This window comes from Melospiza melodia, chromosome 14, assembly GCF_035770615.1.
Source record: "Melospiza melodia melodia isolate bMelMel2 chromosome 14, bMelMel2.pri, whole genome shotgun sequence".
Lineage (NCBI taxonomy): Eukaryota > Metazoa > Chordata > Aves > Passeriformes > Passerellidae > Melospiza > Melospiza melodia.
Genome location: NC_086207.1, coordinates 5,225,620 through 5,248,271, shown reverse-complemented (window position 1 = coordinate 5,248,271; position 22,652 = coordinate 5,225,620). Strand labels below are relative to the sequence as shown.

Below are 22,652 nucleotides of genomic sequence, written 5' to 3'. Positions count from 1 at the left end.
CAGATTTGTAGTGGTGTGCTAAAATTGGAGCTTTCACACCTTACTTTGGAACACTTAAGGAGCTACATAAAATAACACTTATTTGCAGGTGTGTAGATGCTAAACTGTGTACAGTCTTAAAGGAGAATTTTATTCTAAGAAAGCAAAAGGGGCAGAGATTTGGGATCTGGGTTCTCTTTGCATTTTGGATTTGAAAAAACCCAATTTAGAACTCAGCACAGCTTTTGTTAGCAGGAAAGTGCAGCAGCCTATCTGCTGTCACTCTTGAGGACCAAACTTTGTTTTGTGGGGAAGACAGGCTGTTCCTGGGATACTGCATGCACTGAGGGAATTTGAATAATTTGCTCCCTTTTTAAGCAGTTTTAAAAATGCAAATCAGTTCCTCTCATGTACCTGGTGGCTGCTGTGTCCCAAAGCCTATTTCTGGCTTTATAAATTGCTGGTGTTATGGGGCAATGCTGGGGCTGCAGTGCTCACAGAGATCTCACAGTATTTGGCATATCCAGGAGGTGCCTTTGCTGCTTGTAGCACCTTTGAGAATGCTGAACTCAGATTTCTAAGCACTAGTTTGGTATTTGTCCCCAGGATTACATAATTTGTTTTTTAGCTGAGGTTTCCATGTCTTGGTTTTCCCCAAGTACATGAGCAGAGAGGAAGGAATCTGGAAAGAAGAGCAAATAAAAAAAGGAGTGCCTTTGTTTGAGGACTTCCTCTCTAGGAAGACTGGACAAAATTAATGCCACTTGATGAATGTGTGAGATCAGAAGAGTGAAAATACTCTGGGGAAAGTTCTCTAGTTAAGCTGTACTTGTGTTTCCCACTGTGGATTGGAATACTAAAAATAACAGGCTAACCTAAAGAAGATGCTGTGAATCTGGTAGTTCATTAATAAAAGCCATAATTTGACAGTGATTGAAAAAGAAGTTAGTGGTTTTGGGAGGTGTTCTAATATCTTCACTGGATTTATCTGGCTGGTTTGGCTGAAAATACCCTTTTTAACCCTGAGCTTCTAGGCTTCCATCATGGCAACCTAGTGTTGGATGTTTGTATTCTTTTACAGTTTGGTAAAAACAAGTGATATCTGCTGTTCTTTTAGTTACAGTTCAGTCCTCAGCATTAAGGATGGCTTGGAAAAGTAGGAGGCAGAACTATGGCTCAAACACATTTAAAGCCTTGTCTGTAGTTTCCAGCCTTGGTTGTGATGATCCCCCTGTGAGAGGCTTGATTCCACCTTACAGCCTAGAAAAAAATCAATTTTGTGTTCAGTGTCTTGGATTTCTTAGGGTTTCTCACGTGCCAGGCTTGTGGATGTGTCATTAGGATCCTAATGAGTGTGACTTGCAAAACAAGTTTTGCTCATTCTTCTTGAATCCTTTAATGCTCCAATCTCACATGGCCCTGTTGTTTATTGGCTCAGGAAGGTGAGTTCTAGCAACTGCAGCCACGTGGGACATTGTTCTTCAAAGCACTTGTGCAGAAGTGCTTTTCAGCCATTGTGGACTGTGTGATTTGTAGGGGCTGTGTTTTGTTTGTGAGGAGCTGTCTTGATTTGACAGCTGCTGCACAAGAAGCCAGAGGTTATTTGAACTGCTTGAAGATGTTTCTGTAGGTTGTATTTACCCACCATGAGAGTGCTGGATATTTTTTCACTTGCTTGTTTGACTTGCTTATTCTGTTTCAAGGATTGTGGATGTTGAGAGCCTTAAGCCAAATTTCCAGCCAGAGGGTTGTGTCTCACCCCCCTTGGCATAGCAGCAATTACACACATGTACATATCCATGTGCATCCAAAGATTTCTTGTTTTTCTCTAAAAACCTGCCAGATTAGCTTCACTTTAGACAACTATACTTTATTCTGTGAAAAAGCAGGCACTTTATTAATGAACAACTACCTTTAAACAGCTGTCAATGTTTGTATTATTTAAAAAAAATTAGTTCTACAATCTGAAGACCAAGAGACCATTGTAAATATCAGTTGTTTCCACCTTCAGAAACTGAAGATAATTTAAAACAACTGAATTGTGTTGTTTGGCAAGTTTTAACCTAAACAAAGTCTGGTATATCTTCCTTCAGTTTAACTCCTATTAGCAGAGAAGGGATTTATAGGTAAAATAACCTATGGAATGAGAACCATCCTGCTTGGAGGATGTTTCCATTTTTCAAGCTGTAATTAAACAGATTATTAGTATTCTGAGAGTGGAGTCCTGTTCTGCACTAGAAACATTTCTCTCCACTGTTAATTAGAGTTCTGTGGATTTCTTAAAATAATATTTCAGCTCTGAAGAGTCGTGATTCTTGTGTGGATCTTCAGAAAGAAAGTGTCAAATGCCCTTTTTAGGGGCAGAATTTGACAGCTGGAGATGAGAGCTCTTTGCTACTGGGAATGAATAGTTTGAGTTTTGAAAGCTCTTCTTCTTCTTGGTGAGTTCTTTGTGGGTCCTCAGGATGTGTTGGTGAAAGGGCAAAGTGGGATAATTCCAACAGGTTAAACCAGTTTCATTTTCTGTTCCCAACTTGTATTGGCATCAGGAGGGGGAAATGACTCTCCTGTGTTGTGCAGTGTCTTTCTGCACGTTGTTTTTTGAGGATAGGAAAGGTGTTGGTTCAGGCACATGGCCAAATAAAAATCCTGGGTCCCCATTTGGTGTATACTGCAGCAAAAGCACAGATTTCTACAGAAAGTTGTGAAATGTCAAAATGTTAATCCCTGCAGTTAAAATACCCTGTTGATAGTGTTTCAGCATGGTTTGGCTGAGTTTTCTGGGAAGTGAAATAGAGTGTTACTGAACTGCTTCTTGACTTGAGGAAATAGCTTGAGTGCCTGTGTCCCTTCCAGCAGAGATTTTAAGTGTGTTCCTTCTCAATCTGAATGTTGAAACACTCTGACAATGAAGCATCGAAAAAAAGATGCAGAAGAAAGTGGTAGAGAAACTTCAGCTGCCTTTGGGGGACATGATGTTCCTTTATCTACACAGGGAGTAGTTCTGCCAGCAGTGAGTTCTTCAGGACTCCCACTATTGTTTGCAAAGAGGCTTGTGAGGAAAATATTTTGAGGGAGAATGTTGAGCCAAAGGTTTGTTTAATGAAACATGTGAATAGTCCATTCTTATGTTCAAACAGTGAGCAGTTATCCTTCTTTTCTGATGAAATACAGTATTAAAGGTAGCTAGAGACCCTCACAAATGGTTTGGTGTTTTTGGGACTTTGAGGGATTAATTGTAGTGTAAATGGTGAAAGAGAACTCGAGTTCTAATAATGTTTTTGTTTATACCTGTGAATTTCAGTAGTTCATTCAGGCATGAGGGCCTGATACTGCTCTTTGGAAAAGCTGCTAGGGTGGTGGGGGGAATAGGTTGTGTATTTTGGAGCTGGGAAAGGCAGAAAGTGGAAGTGATCACTGCATTGCAGAAATGCAGAATACAGATCACAATATGAATGAGCCCAGATGAAATCTGCCTGCTTTAGGATCAACTGAAAGGTTAGAATAGATTCAGCAATGGTGGAATTGAGTGCTTTCTCCTGTATATTTATATTTCTATTTACTCACTTGCCAACCTATTGACCAAACCTGCTTTTTTTTCCTCTTGTGATGTGATCTAACCCATTCATTATTCACTAACAGCAGGGGTTACCAGGGAGTGAGCTGTGGTCTAAAAGAACAGTGCCAGAGAGGCACAGCTTGCTTTCATCCTGCATCTGAGGGAATCCTCAGAAAGTGACAGAGACTGGGCTAGAAATTCTTTGATCATGTTCTTTGATTCATATTTATGATGAATAAGATTCATGTGTGAACTTGGTGTTTCTTTTCTTAGGGCTGATGAGTAACTAAGCTGTGATTTAAATGAGGGTGGGCATTAGAAACTTAATGTCTGAAGGGTTGTCCAAGTTCCACTTGAAACTATACAAGTGGGGGTCTGCAGGAAACAGATTCCTGTTTGTCATTTTATTGGTTGCACTCTGTGCTTTTGGAATACAGCAAATGCATATCTAGATCTGTATTGGTGTTTTGAAATAAAGAGAAGCAGGATCTTTTTGGGGGGAATCAAAGAGGATTGCTGGAATTGGAGCAAAGATGTAACTTTATAGTAAAAACGTTGCAATATCAAATTTGAAGTGTGTTAAACCTCCTTCAACATGGCCAAAATCTTACCTTCGTCCAGTTAATGTAACTGTAAACCAAGAAAGGCTTTTCACCATAATTTGATCTGATCTAAATACTTGGTGTTACATGGGCATGGGGTACAGACCAAATAAGGGAAACAGTTTTCATTAGGACAGTTTGAACAGGCTCCACTGTAGGGGTTTCTTTAGGGATCAAAGCAGCCCTGCCACTGCCATCACCACTGTCTTGTTCACTGCAAAGCTTCTGCCTTTGAGATACTGGCACATTACAATGATTTACTCATTTTCTTTCTTCACCATCTAAAGATTCAGAGTGGGAAGGAATATATGGTATGTGAAACACAGAGATTTGTTGTGCTTTTGAGTAAGTTGGATAAACTCAGTTGAGTGCATGTAATTGAATTATTATATCTCTCTGAGATTTTGCATGATTTAAATATTTTTTCTATTCTAGTAGGCTTTTAGATTAGAAAAAGTCTAGTCTAATCCTGCTCTTAGTCAAATTAACTTCCATGCTTTGACAGTGTGTTAAATGTAGCAGCTTCATATTTTTTAGCTGTTTTCCAGATGGATTTTGCTGTGAAGAACAATCTCATTGTCATAACACTTAAATTGCTGCCTTTAGATATCAGATGGCTGTTACCTTACCAGCTCTGAAAGCTTTACTTCTGGAATTCTTTGGCAAAGATGATTTTAACCTTTCTTCAGAGGGGATGGGGAGTGGAAAGAGAGGAGACAAAAACTTACCAGTTTTATTTTTGGAAGTATAAAAATTGACTAGGGTTCTCCTCAATCTCTCAGGTTGCCTACATATTTATATATATCTGTGTAAGTATGTCAGAGGTAGTAATAAGTAATCACTAAGTTCTTCATTATTGTACCATTAACAATTTGTTTCATGATTGTACCATTAACGATTTGTGCAATCCTCCTTTTAACAAGAATTTTTTCAGTTCTGAATATAGTTTTTATTACCTTCTCCTTTCTATTTTCCTTCTGCTGTATTTTATTTTTCATGCAAGCTGGATTCTTCTGTAAGATGAAACACCCTTTGCTCTCTAGTTCCAATATGGGAAACAAATTATTGCTGCTTAAAAACTTTTTTCCATTCAGTATTGATTTCAGGACTACTTCTTCTATTAGTACTTGGAGTAGCTTCAGCCAAAAGGAATGTGGGGAGAGTTTGGGCAGGAGAAAAGCAGCAGTGCTTTATTGCCAATCCTGTGTAGTGCAGAGTTCTCTTTGCTCTGTGTCTCTCCCTCCTCTCAGCAGGTGGATGTGGTGCTGTCCTTGGGAAGCTGGGAGGGAGGGGAGCTGGGATTGGAGCTGTGGAAAATGAAACAGTTTCTGCTCTTGGAAGTTGGAGCTCACCAGAAAGTGAGTCTTCTCCTGAAATGTGTCAGGAGAGAGTGAGGAGGTGGACAAGCCTCAACCTCTTTTATCTTCTGCAAGAAGAGTCTTAGTAGTTTATTAAAAAAACCTCAATTACACTGACTTGAAATCTGTGTTTGCTTTTTTTTTTATTATTGTCTGCATTTGTCAGTCATGTAGTTTCCTTAGCACATGGTGATAAAATCACAGTTTAGAAGTGTTCAAAAGAGAGTTTGAATATTGGCTGGATGCTTTGAGGTGTGCAGATGATCGGATCTGAATCAGTTTTTCAGATTTCCCTTTCTGGGATTTTTTTAATGTTCTGTATCTTAATATTCAAACATGGTGGCAGTAACCAGTGCCAGGAACTTGCTCCATACTGGACTAACTGGTAGGTCAGGTCAGGAGTGTGGATGTGGAGCCACACCTCCTGGAGCTGGGGGAAGTGTCCTGTGGGGAGTCACTGCACTGGAGCAGGGCTGAGTGCTGCCCAGACACTCTGGGTCATGTGCTGGGCTGGGGACACCTCCTGGGCTGGGCTGTGACACATCTGTCTGCAACACTTCTGGCAGTTCTGTAATCCTAGCAAATATTTGGGGGCTTTTAAAGTGTCAGAAGTAACTGAGATTTACTGAGTCGTCTGTCACAGTGGTCACAAGGGTTGCAGGAGGAAGAGAGAGATGAGAAGTTTGACCTCATTTTCTGAAGGCTTGATTTATTATTTTGTGATATATATTACATTATAACTATACTAAAAGAAATAGAAGGAAAGGTTCTCAGAAGGCTGGCTAAGCTAAGAATAGAAAAGAGATGAATAACAAAGATCTGTGTCCCAGCAGAGAGCAAGACCCAGCTCTGCCGTGAGTGGTCAGTAAATCCAAACATCCACAGGAGACCAATCATGGATCCACCTGTTACATTCTACAGCAGCAGATAACCATTGTTTACACTTTGTTGCTGAAACTTCTCAGCTTCAGCAGGAAAAATCTTAACCAAAAGATTTTAATGAAAAGATGTCTGTGACAGTCGTCAATACTTTGCAGTGTAACACATGAATTGGTTGATTTTTTGAAATTGTTTGCTCAACTGTGACAAAATGTTACTGTTGTATGTTCAGGAAGTAATTATAAGCAAATTTCTAAGAAAACAAATGGTAATAAAGTATATGTATAGCACAAATGATTAAGTTCTGCTTATTTCTAGAAAGTCAAGCTAGTTTTCATGAGATTAGTGCAAAACAAAATATGTGAAATATACTGCCACTTATCTTTGATTCTACTTATGGAAACAAGTGGCTTTTTTTACAGTGAGGTATGAGCATCTTACTTTCCTGCTCTAAATTATTTTATGCTGTTTTACAGGCCTTACTTTGAAAGCTAGAACTTAAATCTCTAAATTTAAGATGAGCTGTAATACATTAAACATCTTGCACAAAAAGACAGTTTATATTCTTTGTGAATATGAATTATTTAAATACTTGAAGATTCAATACATACTAGGATATGATTAAAAAAATATTGCATTGCATAAAGTTATCCTGGTTATATTCACCAGGAAAGTAGTTGCAGTGGGAGCAAAATGCACAGTGTAGATCTTCAGGGAGTTTTCCCCCTATGTAATAAAACTTGCTTCCAAACCAAAAATTGTTAACTTGTCATTTAGGCATCACCTTTCTCTGAAATTCTGCACAGCTTCTTAAAAGTTTTTCAAAACTTTGGCTGGAATAAAATCTCTGTAGATTCAGTTTTATCTTCTTCTCTGCCTTCTCCTCAGGCAGATTCATCTGTGCTTGTGCCATTCCTGCTGGGTGGCTTTAGGAACTGGTTAGACAGAGAATCTCCAGTGCTGGAAGCTCCAGAGCATGCCAAGCCCACTGCAGTCCTTGGGATCAGAAGGTTTTTTGGACTGCCAGTCCTGAGTTTTATGTACTGAAATATGTAACTCAAGGGTGAAGGGAACACTGAGCTGCTTCTTTTGGAAGAGCTTTGTTAGGGAAGGAAGAAATATGGAATAAAGCAGTGAGTGGTTTTTGGTGGCTCTGACTCTTGTTTAATGCAGCTCATGTTCAGTGTTCCAGTGCAGCCATCCTTAGAGCTGATTTGCAGACTGATATCACCCTCAGTTTTTGATTGTTTTTCTAAATAGCATCCAGCCTTTTTCTGTCCTTAACTCATGTTCTTCAGACTTTCATCTGTTCTTGTTCTCCCTGGAGTCTCTGTATGTGATCTCTGCTCTTCATAACTTTTTGCCCCAAATGAGTGGTGTTACTGAAGCTGAGCTCTATTGATGCATGGAGAGAGGAGTGTTATTTCATCTGTCCTGCAAGCTGTGTTTTGTTTATACATCTCCATTTGTTGTCTTCCTTTTGCTTTTGGTTTGCAAGTTGAATTTGTCTTTAAATCTACCACTACTTTTCTGAAGAGCTATAACAAATTATTCCATATTTGTGCATTTGATTATTAATTTTCTGATTTGTGTTTGACTATGTCCTTTTACAAAAAACCTCCTCAACTCAGAATCATTATAAAGGCTAAAATTGTGTCTTTGCTTTCAAAGAATTAGTTGGCTTTTGAGTAGCAAGAATGTTCTAACCAACCTGGCCTGACTTCCAGCTGGCTTTGTCTAAAACCAAGGAAGCAGCATGTTTTGGAAGTCTCTGGAGGGAAAGCAGCAAGATTTGCTAATGAGAAAAGGATAAACTTGCACTGTGGCTGTGCTTTTGGCTATCAGCCTTCACTTAGAGCAAGAGCACCCAGTACCTGATCCTCCCCAGCAGCAGAGACACAGCAAGAGATAGAACAACTTTATTCTAGTCTTTACACAGATTAAGAGCAAAGACCTGGAGGAAATAGTGAGAGAAGTTTGCTGTGGTAGAACCTTAATTGGCTGGACTTTTCCATTCTCACTGTTGGAAGCAACTCCCTCCATTGGATTCCTGCTTGTTGCAGTTTCTCTGTGCACTTCTCAGTGCTCTGAAGAAGCTCAGTGGAATTTGCTCTGTGTAGTGCCACATCTTGGATTCTGTGACCTCAGATGGACATCAGCTCCCATCTGAAGCACTTCAGAGACATGGAACTGGGTGAAAATGCATCTCTTCCCTTTTGTTTTTAAAACTGCAAAAGAGTGCTGCAAAAAATAAATGGATGGGATGACCTCCCTGGGATGTTCTTGTAGAGGGGTGTTAGCAGTAGATGGGTGTGTTCTTTCTTCAAGTTGGGTCAATATTGGGTAAAGTTGGGTAAAATAAATTCCATATTTTCTTTCTAAAGACTGTAGTATCCTGATTTTGGCAGTTTGGTACTCCAATCTACTGTGGCATTCTTTAAGGTTTTCCTTTCAAGGTCTTTTGTTATGCAGCATGTATGTAATGATGGCAGTACACTGAAAGGCTGTGGATCATTTTAGGCAGAGGAGAGGGTTTCATGAAGAGTTTCTCAAATGTTCAGTTTGAGACAATTTATACACTAGTCTGTGCTATACACCATTAGTGTGGTGATTGTTTTTTTAAAGAAGTGGTGCACTTGATCACTCTCTGAAAATACTCAGTATTTTGGCTTGCTTTGCCATACATAATTAGCATCAATAGGGGCTAAAACTCTGTGGGCTTCTGAATTAGCTCAGTGATTTTACTGACACTCAATTTGCTCTTAGATCTTTGCTTGAAAATGTAGTAGCATTTTAAAGTGTCTTTATATCCAGTCAGTCGCTGGGTACTGTACTGAGTCAGAGTTGCTTTGTGGTTCAGGAAGGCAATTGCAGCCCACTGGGGCTCAGTTTGCCCCTGACTGCCACAAACTTTGATTAGAGTTCAAGTGGGCTGTTTGTCTATAAATAGCACTCAAAGGTTACTTGAGTTCTTGCCTTCCTGCATCTCTGTTGTGCAGGGGGGTCATATCCTGGAGTCAGTCTCCACAGGGGTGTGATACTTTCCCTTCCTTTAGGTTACTCAAAGAGCAGAAAGTAAATCTGCTGTCTACCCCTTGTCCCACTAAATAGGTGGGAGTGTCTGTAAGATAATTGTTTTCAAGGGCCACAAGCCCTAAAGAGGATGACACATGAAATACTGAGCTGAGAAGTCAAGGAGAGGAATTCTGTGCACCTTTCTCAGCATTAATATTTTTTTCCTTCTGTTCATATTTCTCAGGGATATGTGAGGTTTTCCTTTGCTCCCTATCCTCCCACAGTGGGCAGTGCCATTTCCATGTTCCTCCTTCCCTTGTCAGTAGCAGTCTTAGCTCTTTGACATGTATCTTTCAGATTCTTGGAGCCAAGCAATTGTCAGACTTGAAATGAGAAAACATTTCTCTCTGATAAGCCATAAAAGGAAGAACCAGGAAATGAAGAAAAATTGCCAACCATTAGCTGTGATATTTTTTCTGTAAAATAATTAAATAAATGGTACATATTTCCATATTTGATGGCACAAAGTAAAAATGTGTAGCTTTCTTTACAGAGGTGATAAGTTCTGCTTCTGGATCATTTAGCAAGTTCCATCACTTGCAAGTTTGCATCACTTCCATAAATGCATGCCATGCAAAACCAGGACACCACCTTTGTAGCTGCATGGGTAAATATTGTGTGCATTACAATCTTAGCTTAAAATAAATTCCCCAAGAGTGACTTAGGGGTTTAAAACTACTTCATACAAGCACCCAGAAGCAATCAGATTCTTCCTTCTCTTCCTTGCCATAGAGGAGTGTCTGAGCTGATGTCCAAAGCTCAGAATTTGAGCAGAGCTGTGATTCTGGCAGGGCACTGGGTGGGTGACAGCAGCTCCCTGTGCTCGGTGCAGGGATGTGCTGGAGTGCTCTGGGATGTGCTGGGTTATGCTGGGATGTGCTGGAGTGCTCTGGGATGTGCTGGAGTGCTCTGAGGATGTGCTGGGGTGCTCTGGGGATGTGCTGGGGTGCAGTGGGATTCTCTGGAGTGCTCTGGGATGTGCTGGGGTGCAGTGGGATTCTCTGGAGTGCTCTGGGATGTGCACTGGGGTGGGCTGGGATGCTCTGAGGTGCACTGGGATATGCTGGAGTGCACTGGGATGCTCTGGAGCCTGGTGGGATGTGCTGGGGTGCACTGGGATGTGCTGGGGTGCAGTGGGATGCTCTGGGGTACGCTGGGATATGCTCGGGTGCTCTGGGGTGCACTGGGATGCTCTGGGGTGCACTGGGATGCTCTGGGGTGCACTGGGATGTGCTGGGGTGCACTGGAATGTGCTGGGGTGCAGTGGGATGCTCTGGGGTATGCTGGGATGTGCTGGGATGCTCTGGGGTGCCCTGGGATGCTCTGGGATGTGCTGAGGTGCTCTGGAATGTGCTGGGGTGCCCTGGGATGTGCTGGGATGCTCTGGAGTGTTCTGGGGTGCTCTGGGATGCTCTGGAGTGTGCTGGGGTGCTCTGGGATTCTCTGGAGTGCGCTGGGGTGCACTGGGATATGCTGGGATGCTCTGGGATGCGTGCTGGGGTGCACTGGGATGCTCTGGGGTGTACTGGGATGCGCCAGGCTGCACTGAGATGTGCTGGGGTGCACTGGGATGCGTACTGGGATGCTCTGGGGTGCACTGGGATGCTCTGGGATGTGTGTGCTCACACTGCTGGGCAGGCTGGGGGCAGGTGACTGCCCAGCTCAGGGATGTGCTGACTCTGCTGTTTATCTATGTCCTGTTCACAGCCAAACAAAGGCAGGCGAACAATTCCGGCCGTGGCTGAGGTTTTCCCTTAGCTAATCACAGCCAGGCTGGTGAGCAGCACACAACCAGAAGAGCGTTTGTTTTAAGTCTATAAGTATAAAATGGAGTGGAATACTCTCTGGTGTGGAAGGTGTGGTGGGTTTGTGGCAGGAGGAGATAACAAAGTTACATTGGGCACCCCAAGTAGTTTGCTGTGGTTTTGCTGCTGTGGCAAATTATTCTGGGTGTGTATTGCTGGCTTTTATCTGTGTTAAGGGTGAAAAAAAAAAATCCCTGACTTGGTCATTCAAAAAAATTTTAAACAAAGTGCTAAGCTCCTATTTTAACTGTGATACCCAGTGTAACTCCCATTTAATCCCAGCAAAGCACCAAAACAAATTCAGGTTTTTCAGAGTCACATAGATAAACCACTGTTTAATCCCGTTCTTTTCCTTTATGATTTGAATTAAAGTTAGTACTGTGTTTTAAATATCTTTCTCAAATCTTCTATTTTCTTGCAATCAAAAGCAAGTTGGGAAGGTCTTAGTTGCCAATGGGTAAAGTGCTTTTCCTATTAAAAAAATAAAAACCAAACCAGAACAAACCCCACCAATTTAGTGAAGCTGGTGGAAATCGTTATTCTCAGACAGAGCTGGCAGTTGTTTTCACTGTAATATTGCCTCTGTTCTGATTGCAGTTGTGCTTTAAAACACAAGGTAACTCAAGAGTTCCCTCCCAGATGGTTCCCCACAGTGAGATGGGTGGAAAAGCTGTTTGCTGCTGAAGTACATCTGTAATCATGACACCAGAGTCATTCTTGATGCTTCCATACAAACTGCAATATGGATGGGATCAAAGTGCCTTTGTTTGAGTGATCAGCATCATTTTCTGCACATCTGTGATGAGTGTGTCTGGAAATCCTGTTCCTGTAAGGGGTCAGCAGTGTTGAGGGTTGCATCTGGGAACTTGTTGCCTTGTAGGAAGGCAAATGTTTCTCTGATAGAGATTTAATAGAAAAAAAAAAAAAAACTTTAAAAAGTGAAAGGTTAAATTTCTTTATAAAGATCCTGGATTAGGGAGCAAACATTTGGAACAAACATTGTGAATGAGTGACAGGAAGTTGTGTGAGGTGGGTAGGATGGTTTGGTGGCTGTTTGCTGTCCTATTCAGACAGTAATCTGCTGTTCCTGCATGGTTTTCTCTCCTCTCACCAGTTCTGGTGCTGCCTAGAAAGACCTTTTGCTGGTCAGATTATCCTGGGCTGAGAGAAAACTCCTCTTTTCCCCAGTGTGAGTGAGGGCAGTGGGGGAAACATGGGGAGAGGAAGGAGCACAAAGTCATCCTTCTGGAAGTGGCCAAGTGTTAGATTGGCACAAAAAAGCTCATGTCATTTTAGCTTTAGAAAAGTGTTCATACCTGGGAGAAAATGGATGCCTAATAAAAGCTTGGAAAAATCAAACTGACAGAAAAATTGAGAGTTCTGCTGTAGCAAAGTCTGGCATGGTCAGGATTTTAAATAAGATGAGGAGGTAGTTATGTGGATAATTTTTCTGGTATTATTCTGTCCTATCTGACCTCTCATATGTTAACAAATCTCTGCTAAGAGGTTTAAACCAATCTTTTATTTCAATGTTCTAATCCAAAATATGTCTGGTATTTCATATCTGTCAAATACCTGTATTCTTCCTTGCATTCTGAAAACAAAGGAATGGGGTGGATTGGGTTGGCAGAGAGAAATTAAATGAAATTTATTTGGGAAGACTGGGACTTTTCTAGAAACATCTGTAAGTATATAAATCTGTTTTTCATTGCTGAATTTGCTTACTGGGTTTCCAAGCTTAACTAAAAATGGAAGTTGGTGGCTGAGGTAGTGAATTCCCTGATTAGGTCACCCTTATTGGAGTGACGTGAGACTCAATTGAAATCTAAATTTATAAATTGATACTTAATGAATCTAATTTCTCAAAAGAAATGTTAATGAATATTGACTAGTTAATCAAGGATTTGTGTTTGTGTGGAATCTAAAATTAGCTTTCAGAGTGTGTGATATTTAAGCACACTAATGTAAAAAGGAGATGATCTCAAAAAGGAACTCTTGCCATCAAAATGTTACTGAAATATCAGTAAGAACTAACTGTAGCTGCAGAAGTGCTTCCTGGCTTTTGATTCTGGAAAAGGAAAATCTCAGTGCTCCAGCTGCTGTGCTGGAAAGAGGAGAGAATGTGGTGGAGATTGCTGGCTCCTGTTCCCACAAGTGCATTGAAAGAGATGTAAATGCAAGTGTAATATTAAATAGAGTTTGTAGTGTCAAGTAAGTGAAAAATGGGAGCTGGAATTAAGGGAAGTTTTCTCCCAAGCTGTGTGTATGTTGGAATGGCTTTTCAGGGTTTTTTTTTCAGGCATTCCCTTTCACTTGTGAATATTGTGGGTGATTTCCTATTATGTTTAAGAGAGTGGACTTGTGAAGAAGGGATATTTTGAGATAAGGACCATAAAATACAGTCCAGCATAATAAATTTCTGCTTTTGCCAAAAAATGCTTAGCAGATGATCTGAATATGATTTTTCAGATTGCACTGAAAATGTCATTTTTGAGCATCACAGTTTGCTGTCAGGAGTATGATTTATAGCAATTGAGAACTCAGCTGCTCTTAAATCTATGGGGAACTGTGATGGTGACACATGAAATATTGTAAAATGCTAATTAATAAAATTTTAAAAAATCCCCTCAAGCTGTAGCTCTTAATTTCATGCTAAATGAATTTTATTTAGCATGTCCAAATACTAATTGGGAAGAGGAAAAATAAAAATTGCAGCCAGTGAGTTCTGTTTGTGCCATGCACTTGGTAAGATGAGAAAATAGTTTTTTAGTGAAAATTTCTATCACCTGTATATAAAAGGATATTTTCTCATGTGAAGTGCCCATACAGCAGGGCTGGTGGAGGTCCAGTGAGCTTTCATTGCTCTGGAGCTGAGCTGAAATCAGACCATAACTGTGATTTTCAGTGGTAGTGATTCCAAAGGGGTGTGCTTGGCTTGGAATGACTGAAACCTCAGTGTAGTTTTTGTAGTGTTTTAGAAAACAAAGCTAAAATAATCCCTACCATATCAAACTGGGAATAGTAGTGTTGAAATGGCCTACTGAAAAATGGAGAAGCATTCTGGATAATGCTTTACTCCAAAAAAATAGCCAAAAATCCCAAATGGGATTGCTCAGTCTGTACTCTCACATTATTTTCCTTATACTACAATTAGACTTTCCTTGTAATTCTAATGTTCTTTAGCTTAGTGTGAACTAGTTTTATTTAACAACACTTCATATGAAAGTTTTTTAAAGCATATGAATTTTAGATGAGTGCACTAGAATGAATTATTAGTATTTTCTAATTTCTTTACCTGAAGAGCACTACTCAATATGTGGCTTTTGCCTTGAGGACTTTAGCCTGAGCAATCAACATACAATAAGCTACATGTAAATATTAAAATATATTCAAAAAATTGTAAATATATTTATGTCCCTCATTCTGATGCTGCAAATTAGGTATCTTAATGCAGTGAAACTTGCAAATGACTGTTCCTTTGGGTTTGCTTTGCTTTGGACTGCTCTTTACAAGCAAATGGGGGATGCTTTTCTTTGGTTTACTGGCTCTGGAACTGATCTAATATGAAATTTGTGTTTGGGAAGATGTTTAGATATCATCAGAGAGGAGCCAAGTGCACATTTTTGTTATTCACACAGGCAGTGTGTAACTTTGCCACCTGAGACCTTAGAGAACAGCCCGTGTTCAGTTCTGCTTGTTGCCTTCTTGTAGCAGCTGGGTGATGTGCTGGAGTTGAGACTGTTCTGGTGGGGTCACTGCTTGTTGGCACGAGGCTTTGGACAGTCTAGAACTTCTCAATTCCTCTGAATGGAGATTCCAGTAAAGAACCTAAACCGAAGTTCCCCCCCTCTCCTTCCTGGAACCCTCTTCACCTTGTTTGAGGTGCTGCTTGTACACCAGGCTGATTAGAGCAGATTCCTGACATACTGGTAAAAAGATAAGAGACACATTTCTGGGCCATGGTTCTCATTTTGTACTTCTTTGGGTCTTTAAAAGCTGTCCACATTTCCATCACAACCTGTCTTTGGGCTGTGTAAGCCCTTAAGGACTCCCAGCTGATTCTGTGTGAACTGAAGCTGAGTTAGGCTTTGGGATGAGCACGAGTGTCGGTTTCTCGGCTGTTTTAATGACCTGGAAAGGCCCGGGGTGGCCTTGGGCAGCCCGCGCTCCAAAGGACGAGAAGAGGCTTCAGGTCTTTTCTTGGTCTCGGTGTTTATTAATTGTTTATCTAAAAGATTTTCTCTTGGCCTGACAGAGGTCTGCACAGCAGCCAGCCATGAGCACACTGAGAGCCCCCAGGGCAGTCACCTATCTTTATACTCAAAATTACATATACAATATTTACCTATTTCCCCCAATACCTTTTACCCTTATTGACCAGTACACCTTTAGTAATAACCAATCCCAAAGTGCCAACATCACCACAGAAGATGGAGGCCAAGAAGGAGGACAGGACACGCCCCAATTCCTCCATCTTACTTCTTTAGACCCCCCTGTACAGAAATCCTAAACCCTGTGTTTCACACTCTAATTAACTTATCCCTTCACCATTCACCCAGTGAAATCCTCCCATCCTCATACAGGTGTCGTCTCCCGTGTAGGATCAAAGTCCAGCCACCAGACACTTCTGGCAACATTCCAGGACTCCCGAGCCCCCCAAGAGTGGTCTCGGCCACTCTGCACATCAGTCCTGAGGTGCTGAGATCCCACACATGAGGGCATAAATTGGACATGCTACAAGTAAATGTCCTCCAGTGTGTGTTAGAACCTGCAGTGTGCTGGAACTGACAGGGGAAGCACACAATCACCACTGAGTCTGCAGGGCTTTGTGAGGATTATTGGACATTATCTCTTGGGTATGTTGATGTTTTTGGAGCAGTCTCCTTTGATGTTCAAAGTGTATGTTGACACCAGCTGTGTCCTATAAGGGACTTAACTGTGTTTTCCAAAGGCACAAACCTTTTGGAATAACGGCTCCCAATATTCCCAGTTAGATTGTGCCTGGGCCAGTCTGACCCTCGCTGCTGGGCCAAAGGCAGCAGCTGCGGTGTGTCACCCCAGAGATACCTTGGCTTGCTGGAGATTGCAGCTGGGCACTGAACAAGTCCAGGCTTGTTGGAACCCCGTTTACCTCAGGAGGAATAGCTTCAGGCGATGGTGAAGAGAAAAAGGAGAGGATTCTGCTGGAGGGTTTAATGTCCAGAGGTTTATTCCATGGTTCCAGAGGTCTGAACGTGAGCAACTGCTCCAACAGAACATCGGCCGCATGGTCTGATCACCTTTTTAAGCTCAGGGACAGGGGGAGGGGAGGTACAGGTGAGCCACCAACCAGGTGAGAGGGGCAGGGTCTCAGGGGAAGATGACACCCAGACAGGCCAATGACCTCTGGGCATAGGGGCATCCTTTGAACTTGACCAACCACACGACGCCTTGCTGGAATGTTCAGCCTGATTGACAGAACTCACTCAGCAAGGGGGCAAGGGGGAAGGGAGAGAGGCATAGGCACACCTGGGAGGTGACCTGGAAGTCTAAAACAGGACATTACAACACACCGCAACACAAACCTTTTGGTGTTTCCTTTCTTTTTTTCTTTTTGAGGCAATATCTGTATCTCTGACTAATTAAATTCAGATCACACTGAGAAATTACCTGCTCATTTCATAAGGTTACCTTAAAACTTGGTAGTTACAAGGTGGGAATACCCCAATGAGTCTGAGAGTCAACAAGGAAATGGGAGTGTTGGATGTAGGAGCGTAGGTGTGTATCTGATGAGCAAACTTTTCCCTTGAAAGGTGAGTTCCTTGTTCTAATACACCTTTGTAATCAACTCCAGGCTAATTTAAATAGTTCAGTCATATGGCATTGAGGTGTGGAACATCTGGCATTATCTGGCCCCAAGTTCAGTCATTGACTTTTCCATTGTTGAAAAGTGCTGCTGGCCTTGTTCCTGTGGGGTTTGTGAACAGCTGGCACGTGGCTCCAGCAGCAGGTGCTCAGACAGAGCTGCCCACCACAGAAGATGTGAAGATGTGCCTGGCATTTCTCATCTGAAGATGTGCAGGCTTTGCCCTGCAGAGGGTAAAGCAGGAACATCACAGCACAAATGAAAGTCTCTTCACTCTATGTTCTTCCAGTTATGAATTGTTCAGGAATATCCTTAAATAGTGATTTTCAGGGCCTCTGTTCTTAGGCTGTTAGAAGGCACAGGCTTTGCAGTGATTCTGTCCAAGCTATTTTTGAGTTCACCTTTTTGGTCTTTGCATGGCAGCTTATGTTGGATGAAGGCACTTCCTTTTGGCTTGCTTAAGAACATACTCTTCATCATTTTAGTGTTGAGCTGTAACCTTGCATTAGAAGCATCACCCTCTCCATACAATTAATGGCTGTGGACTGTTCTCAATAAAAAAACAACAGGTCCCACATTCTCTTTTCAGACTTAAACCTGCAACAGTGATCAGTCCATGAAAAGATGGAAAGGATGGCCTGTGTGTAATATTCCAGGAAGCACAGAATATCAGACCTTCAGATCAGTAACATGTTAGAGACTGTAATAATGTGAGAAATTGTGGTCACTGTTGTACAAGAGTGTGTGGAATGGTCCTGAGGATGCTTTCAGTATTTGTTGGATGGGAGGATGCAAGAAGAATTTTGGCCAAGATCCTGCACGTAAATCAGACTGCTGGAGTCCCTGTGTGTATGAGAGTGACACAAGAACAAGTGGTTTGGGCACAAAGTGAAGTAAATTAGAGATTAAAAGACACATGAGCATTCCAGCATTGAGATTCTGGCATAGTCATCCTAAATCATAGCAAAATAAAAACTTCAGATTGTTATTATATACTAAATTATTGAGTATAATGTGCAAAAGGGAGGTGAATGAATGTGTGTCTGCAATGGTAATTCTTGTAGTCTGTCTCCCTTTGACTCCAGCTAGCCAAACAAATGTCAGCTCTGATGCTTTCTGTGGCTGTTGATTAGTTTTGGCAATATAAAAATATGAAATTGAGAGCTGGGGATGGCACCTGGGTTGAGTTCTAGCTGATGAGGTAAATAAAAGGCACCTTCCACTTACCCTCTGAAAGGCCTTGATGTGGTTGTAGCTCATTTTTTGAAACAAAGTCTGAAACAGGAGTGAGCTGTAAGTGTGCTCTGACTGTCCAGAAGAAGAGCCAGGGACCTGTGGTTGCTGAGTCCTCCAGGAGACCACCTGGAAATCCATGAAAAAAAAATACTTGGGAATAGGAGAGCTGTAGTTGGTCAAGTTTGTCTGTCTGAACCAGGCACAGAAGATCTGGATGTGTTTAAAAAAAGACTGGATATGGCACTGGGTGCCATGGTTTAGATGAGGAGCTGGAGCTTGGGTTGGACCCAATGATCTTTAAAGTCTATTCCAACCCAGTGATTCTGTGAATTCTGTGAATTTTTGATGTGACTTCTGCCTTCAGAAATCCCAGATATGAATGCCACAACAAATTTTAAAACAGAGGAAATATCAGGTGTAGGTCCTGCTTGTCCAGGCAGCCTGTCAGTTCTACTGCCTTGGTGGGCTGAAATGATGGAGATATCCAGTGTAGCTGCAGATAGCCAGATCATGTGGGCTTTTGGGTTGTGTGGGGTTTTGATGGTGGTGGTTTGGTAGTTCTTTGGGTTGGTTTCTTTTGGCTGGACTTTGTATTTTCCACTTCTTTTGTCAACAGCAGAGCTGTTAACAGTTCCTTCAATTAGAGCTTTTTAAAGTGGAGGGAAGCTGCAGTTGTGTTGCTCCTTGTAAGCTAAATCTGTGCATTTTTAGCCTTTGCTCAGGGGTCCTGTGGATTTCTCTGGAGTACTTTTCCATGTTGTTTACCACGGTGTTCAGCTCTGGTTGCAGCAGTCCCAGATGAGGCCTCAGTGCTGAGTTGTGAAGACTTAATTCTTTGTGTTTCCTTCAGCAGTGCTTTATGTACACTGCAATGCAGCGAGAGCCAGCACTGCCACCAGAAATAGCTCGCATAAACATCTCAGCAGTTACTCTGGGAGCCACTGGGGAAGCAGAGCTGTGGAAAAGCTGCCACTTTCTTGGTGTGTTTGGTACTAAATTGATGTCCTGACCCAGTTTTGCAGTCACTGTCCCCCACTGTCCCACCTGCAGAGATGACAGGACTTCCAACCCCTTCACACCACCAGCAAATCCAGTTCACATGAATACATCAGGCATGAGCTGTGGCATTTGAGGCTTGTTTATTAACTTTGCTATATTTACCAGCAATGGCCACGGGGGTGATGGCCTCAACAGTTTGGAGGTGGAATGGGTCGTGTGGCCAGTGGCCTCCAAGAGTCCATGGCCCCTCATTTTTGTGCTCTGATTGCTCTGGACTAGCCAGGCTTCCAACACAGACAGCTGGATGTGTGATTTCTGATTTCATTGCAGAGTGGGCAATCAGTTATGAATTGGTTTTTGTGGCCCCTTGACAGTGCTGAAGGGAGCCAGGGAGGAGGTGCACAAGCTTCTAATGCAGCTCATTGAACCTCCATTGCTAATTTCCATCAGCTGCACCCCAGGGGAGGTGTCTGTCTGTCTGTCTGTCTGTCTCAATGGCAGGAGAGGGATTCTTCATCATAGCCAGCACTTGCAGCACTGCACAGCCGTGCAGGAAAAGGTCACAGTGTGCCTGGTGTGTGCTGGCATAAAGAGATTTAGGGCAGAGAGATTTGGTAAGTATTGATTCTGACATTATTGAGAAACAAATTGGATGTTCTCAAACTGTGGAAATACGTTGTCTGAAGACAATTCAAACTTAAAATACGATTTATTCTGTAATAATTCCAAGCTGGGTTGTGGGAAATCAAACATTTACATTTACATTGTGGTGTAAATCAAGCCTGCAGAGAGATGCACATACCAAACAGCAAATCTTCTGAGGGATAAGGTGCCTTATTTCCAGAGGTTTCTATCTAATTTGACCCTTTTTAACAGCTAAGGAATTGAAGAGTTACTGATTCATGACTGGGGAACGTGGCTGATCTATAAACCAGTAACCATTCGTTTTTTGTAGCACTTGAAATTGATTGATTCATGTTTGGGTTTTTTTGTGGGTGGCCGGGAGGTGTTTGTGCTGTTTGTGCATTTGTACCTGAAGATACAAGCCCTATCCACACTGCAGAGTTTGTTTCCACATGTTAAACGATGAGGAGTAAAACCTGTGTGAAGTAAAACTTGAGCAAAGAAACTGTTATAAAAAAAAGAAACTGTTTAAAAAGTTCCTTGAATCTAAGCATTTCTACTGTGTTATGTCTGTGAAGAAGAGGCATCAATTTCAAGTACACTTAGAATATTTGAAATTTCATTTTCTTACTTTTGTTCCTGTAGCTAGAGCAGGGCAGTTTGGAGTGGTAAATTGGTGGAATTTAAACTAATAAACGTTTAAGTTTTTCCTACTCTTAAAAATTATATATATTAGAACTCAGTCTGCTTTGCTTTGGGTGGGAAAGGGGTAATAAGTGTTTTAAGTTGAAAAATTCTTCACATTCAGAAAATATTAAATCACATCTGAGCTTCTTTTAAGTTCTTCAAAGGTATGACTTGAGACTTCAGAACAAGTAACAAAGCTGCCAATTGAAAGATACAGGGTTTTACTGCTATGTTATAGTTAATTAAATATTCGGGTCTTGAGCAAATGTTAGCAGATAGTTTAAGTAGCTAGTTATCTGGCATGTTTGCAAATGATTTTTAACTAATAGTGCATGTGGCTGAACTCTAAACCAGTGTCTTTGCATTTCTTTTGTGTGACTCTCATACTAACCCGACTGATGACCGATGGTGCACTGAAGGAATTGGTAAATTGTCCACTGCCGATGGCAAAGCCTTCGCAGATCCCGAGGTTCTCCGGAGACTGACGTCGTCCGTCAGCTGCGCGCTGGACGAGGCGGCCGCCGCGCTGACGCGCATGAGGGCCGAGAACAACCACAACAACGGACAGGTGGACAAGTACGTGCTGGGCACCCTGCTTCTGCAGCTAAATCCAGTTATTGTACATACTGACTGCTCCTGGTTCTACAGCTGTGGGGCTTTATTTCAGATACAGTTCATTGTACATACTGACTGCCCCTGGTTCTACAGCTGTGGGGTTTTATTTCAGATACAGTTCATTGTACATACTGACTGCTCCTGGTTCTACAGCTGTGGGGTTTTATTTCAGATCCAGTTAGTTGTATGTACTGAGCACCCCTGGTTCACCAGTTATGGGATTTTATTTCAAATACAGTTCATTGTACATACTGACTGCCCCTGGTTCTCCAAATATGGGATTTTATTTCAAATCCAGTTAGTTGTATGTACTGATCACCCCTGGTTCTCCAACTATGGGATTTTCTTTCAGATGCAGTTACCTGTATGTACTGACCGCCCCTGGTTCACCAGCTATGGGGTTTTATTTCAAATCCAGTTAATTGTACATACTGACCACCCCTGGTTCACCAGCTGTGGGATTTTATTTCAGATCCAGTTAGTTGTATGTACTGACCGCCCCTGGTTCACCAGTTATGGGATTTTATTTCAAATACAGTTCATTGTACATACTGACTGCCCCTGGTTCTACAGCTGTGGGGTTTTATTTCAAATACAGTAAGTTGTATGTACTGATCACCCCTGGTTCTCCAGCTATGGGATTTTATTTCAAATCCAGTTAGTTGTATGTACTGACCACCCTGGTTCCCCAACTACAGAACGAGATTTTATTTAAAAATCAATTAATTTTACATACTGACCACCTCTGGTTCCCCAAATATGGGATTTTATTTCAAATTCAGTTAATTGTACATACTGACCACCTCCCTAGTTCCCAGCTATGGGATTTTATTTCAAATCCATTTAGTTGTACATACTGACCGCCCCTGGTTCCCCAGCTACGGAATGAGATTTTATTTCAAATTCAGTTAATTGTACGTACTTTGCACCACTAGTTCCCAAACTATGGGATTTTATTTCAAATCCAGTTAGTTGTATGTACTGACCGCCCCTGGTTCTCCAACTATGGGATTTTATTTCACATCCAGTTAGCTATATGTACTGACTGCCCCTGCTTCGCCAATTATGGGATTTTTTTTCAAGTCGAGTTAGTTGTATGGACTGAGCACCCTAGTTCTCTTACTATGGGATTTTATTTCAAATCCAGTTAGTTGTACATACTGACTACCCCTGGTTCTCCAAATATGGGATTTTATTTCAAATACAGTTAGTTGTACATACTGACCACCCCTGGTTCTCCAATTATGGGGTTTTATTTCAAGTCCAGTTGGTTGTATGTATTGAGTAGCCCTGGTTCCCCAGCTATGGGATTTTATTTCAAATTCAGTTAGTTATACGTACTGACCACCCCTAGTTCCTTAACTATGGAATGGGATTTTATTTCAAATC

At 41.7% G+C, this 22,652-nt stretch overlaps 1 protein-coding gene across 8 annotated transcripts in view; it reads left to right on the top strand.

Annotated features, from left to right (window-relative positions):
* ANKHD1 (ankyrin repeat and KH domain containing 1) overlaps positions 1-22,652 on the top strand; it is a 102,091-nt gene that overhangs the window by 15,761 nt on the left and 63,678 nt on the right. For all 8 annotated transcript variants that reach the window (XM_063168530.1, XM_063168528.1, XM_063168527.1 and 5 more), the window contains exon 3: positions 21,068-21,224. In XM_063168530.1, coding sequence (XP_063024600.1) covers positions 21,068-21,224 — 157 coding nt within the window. The remainder of the gene's footprint in view (positions 1-21,067; positions 21,225-22,652) is intronic.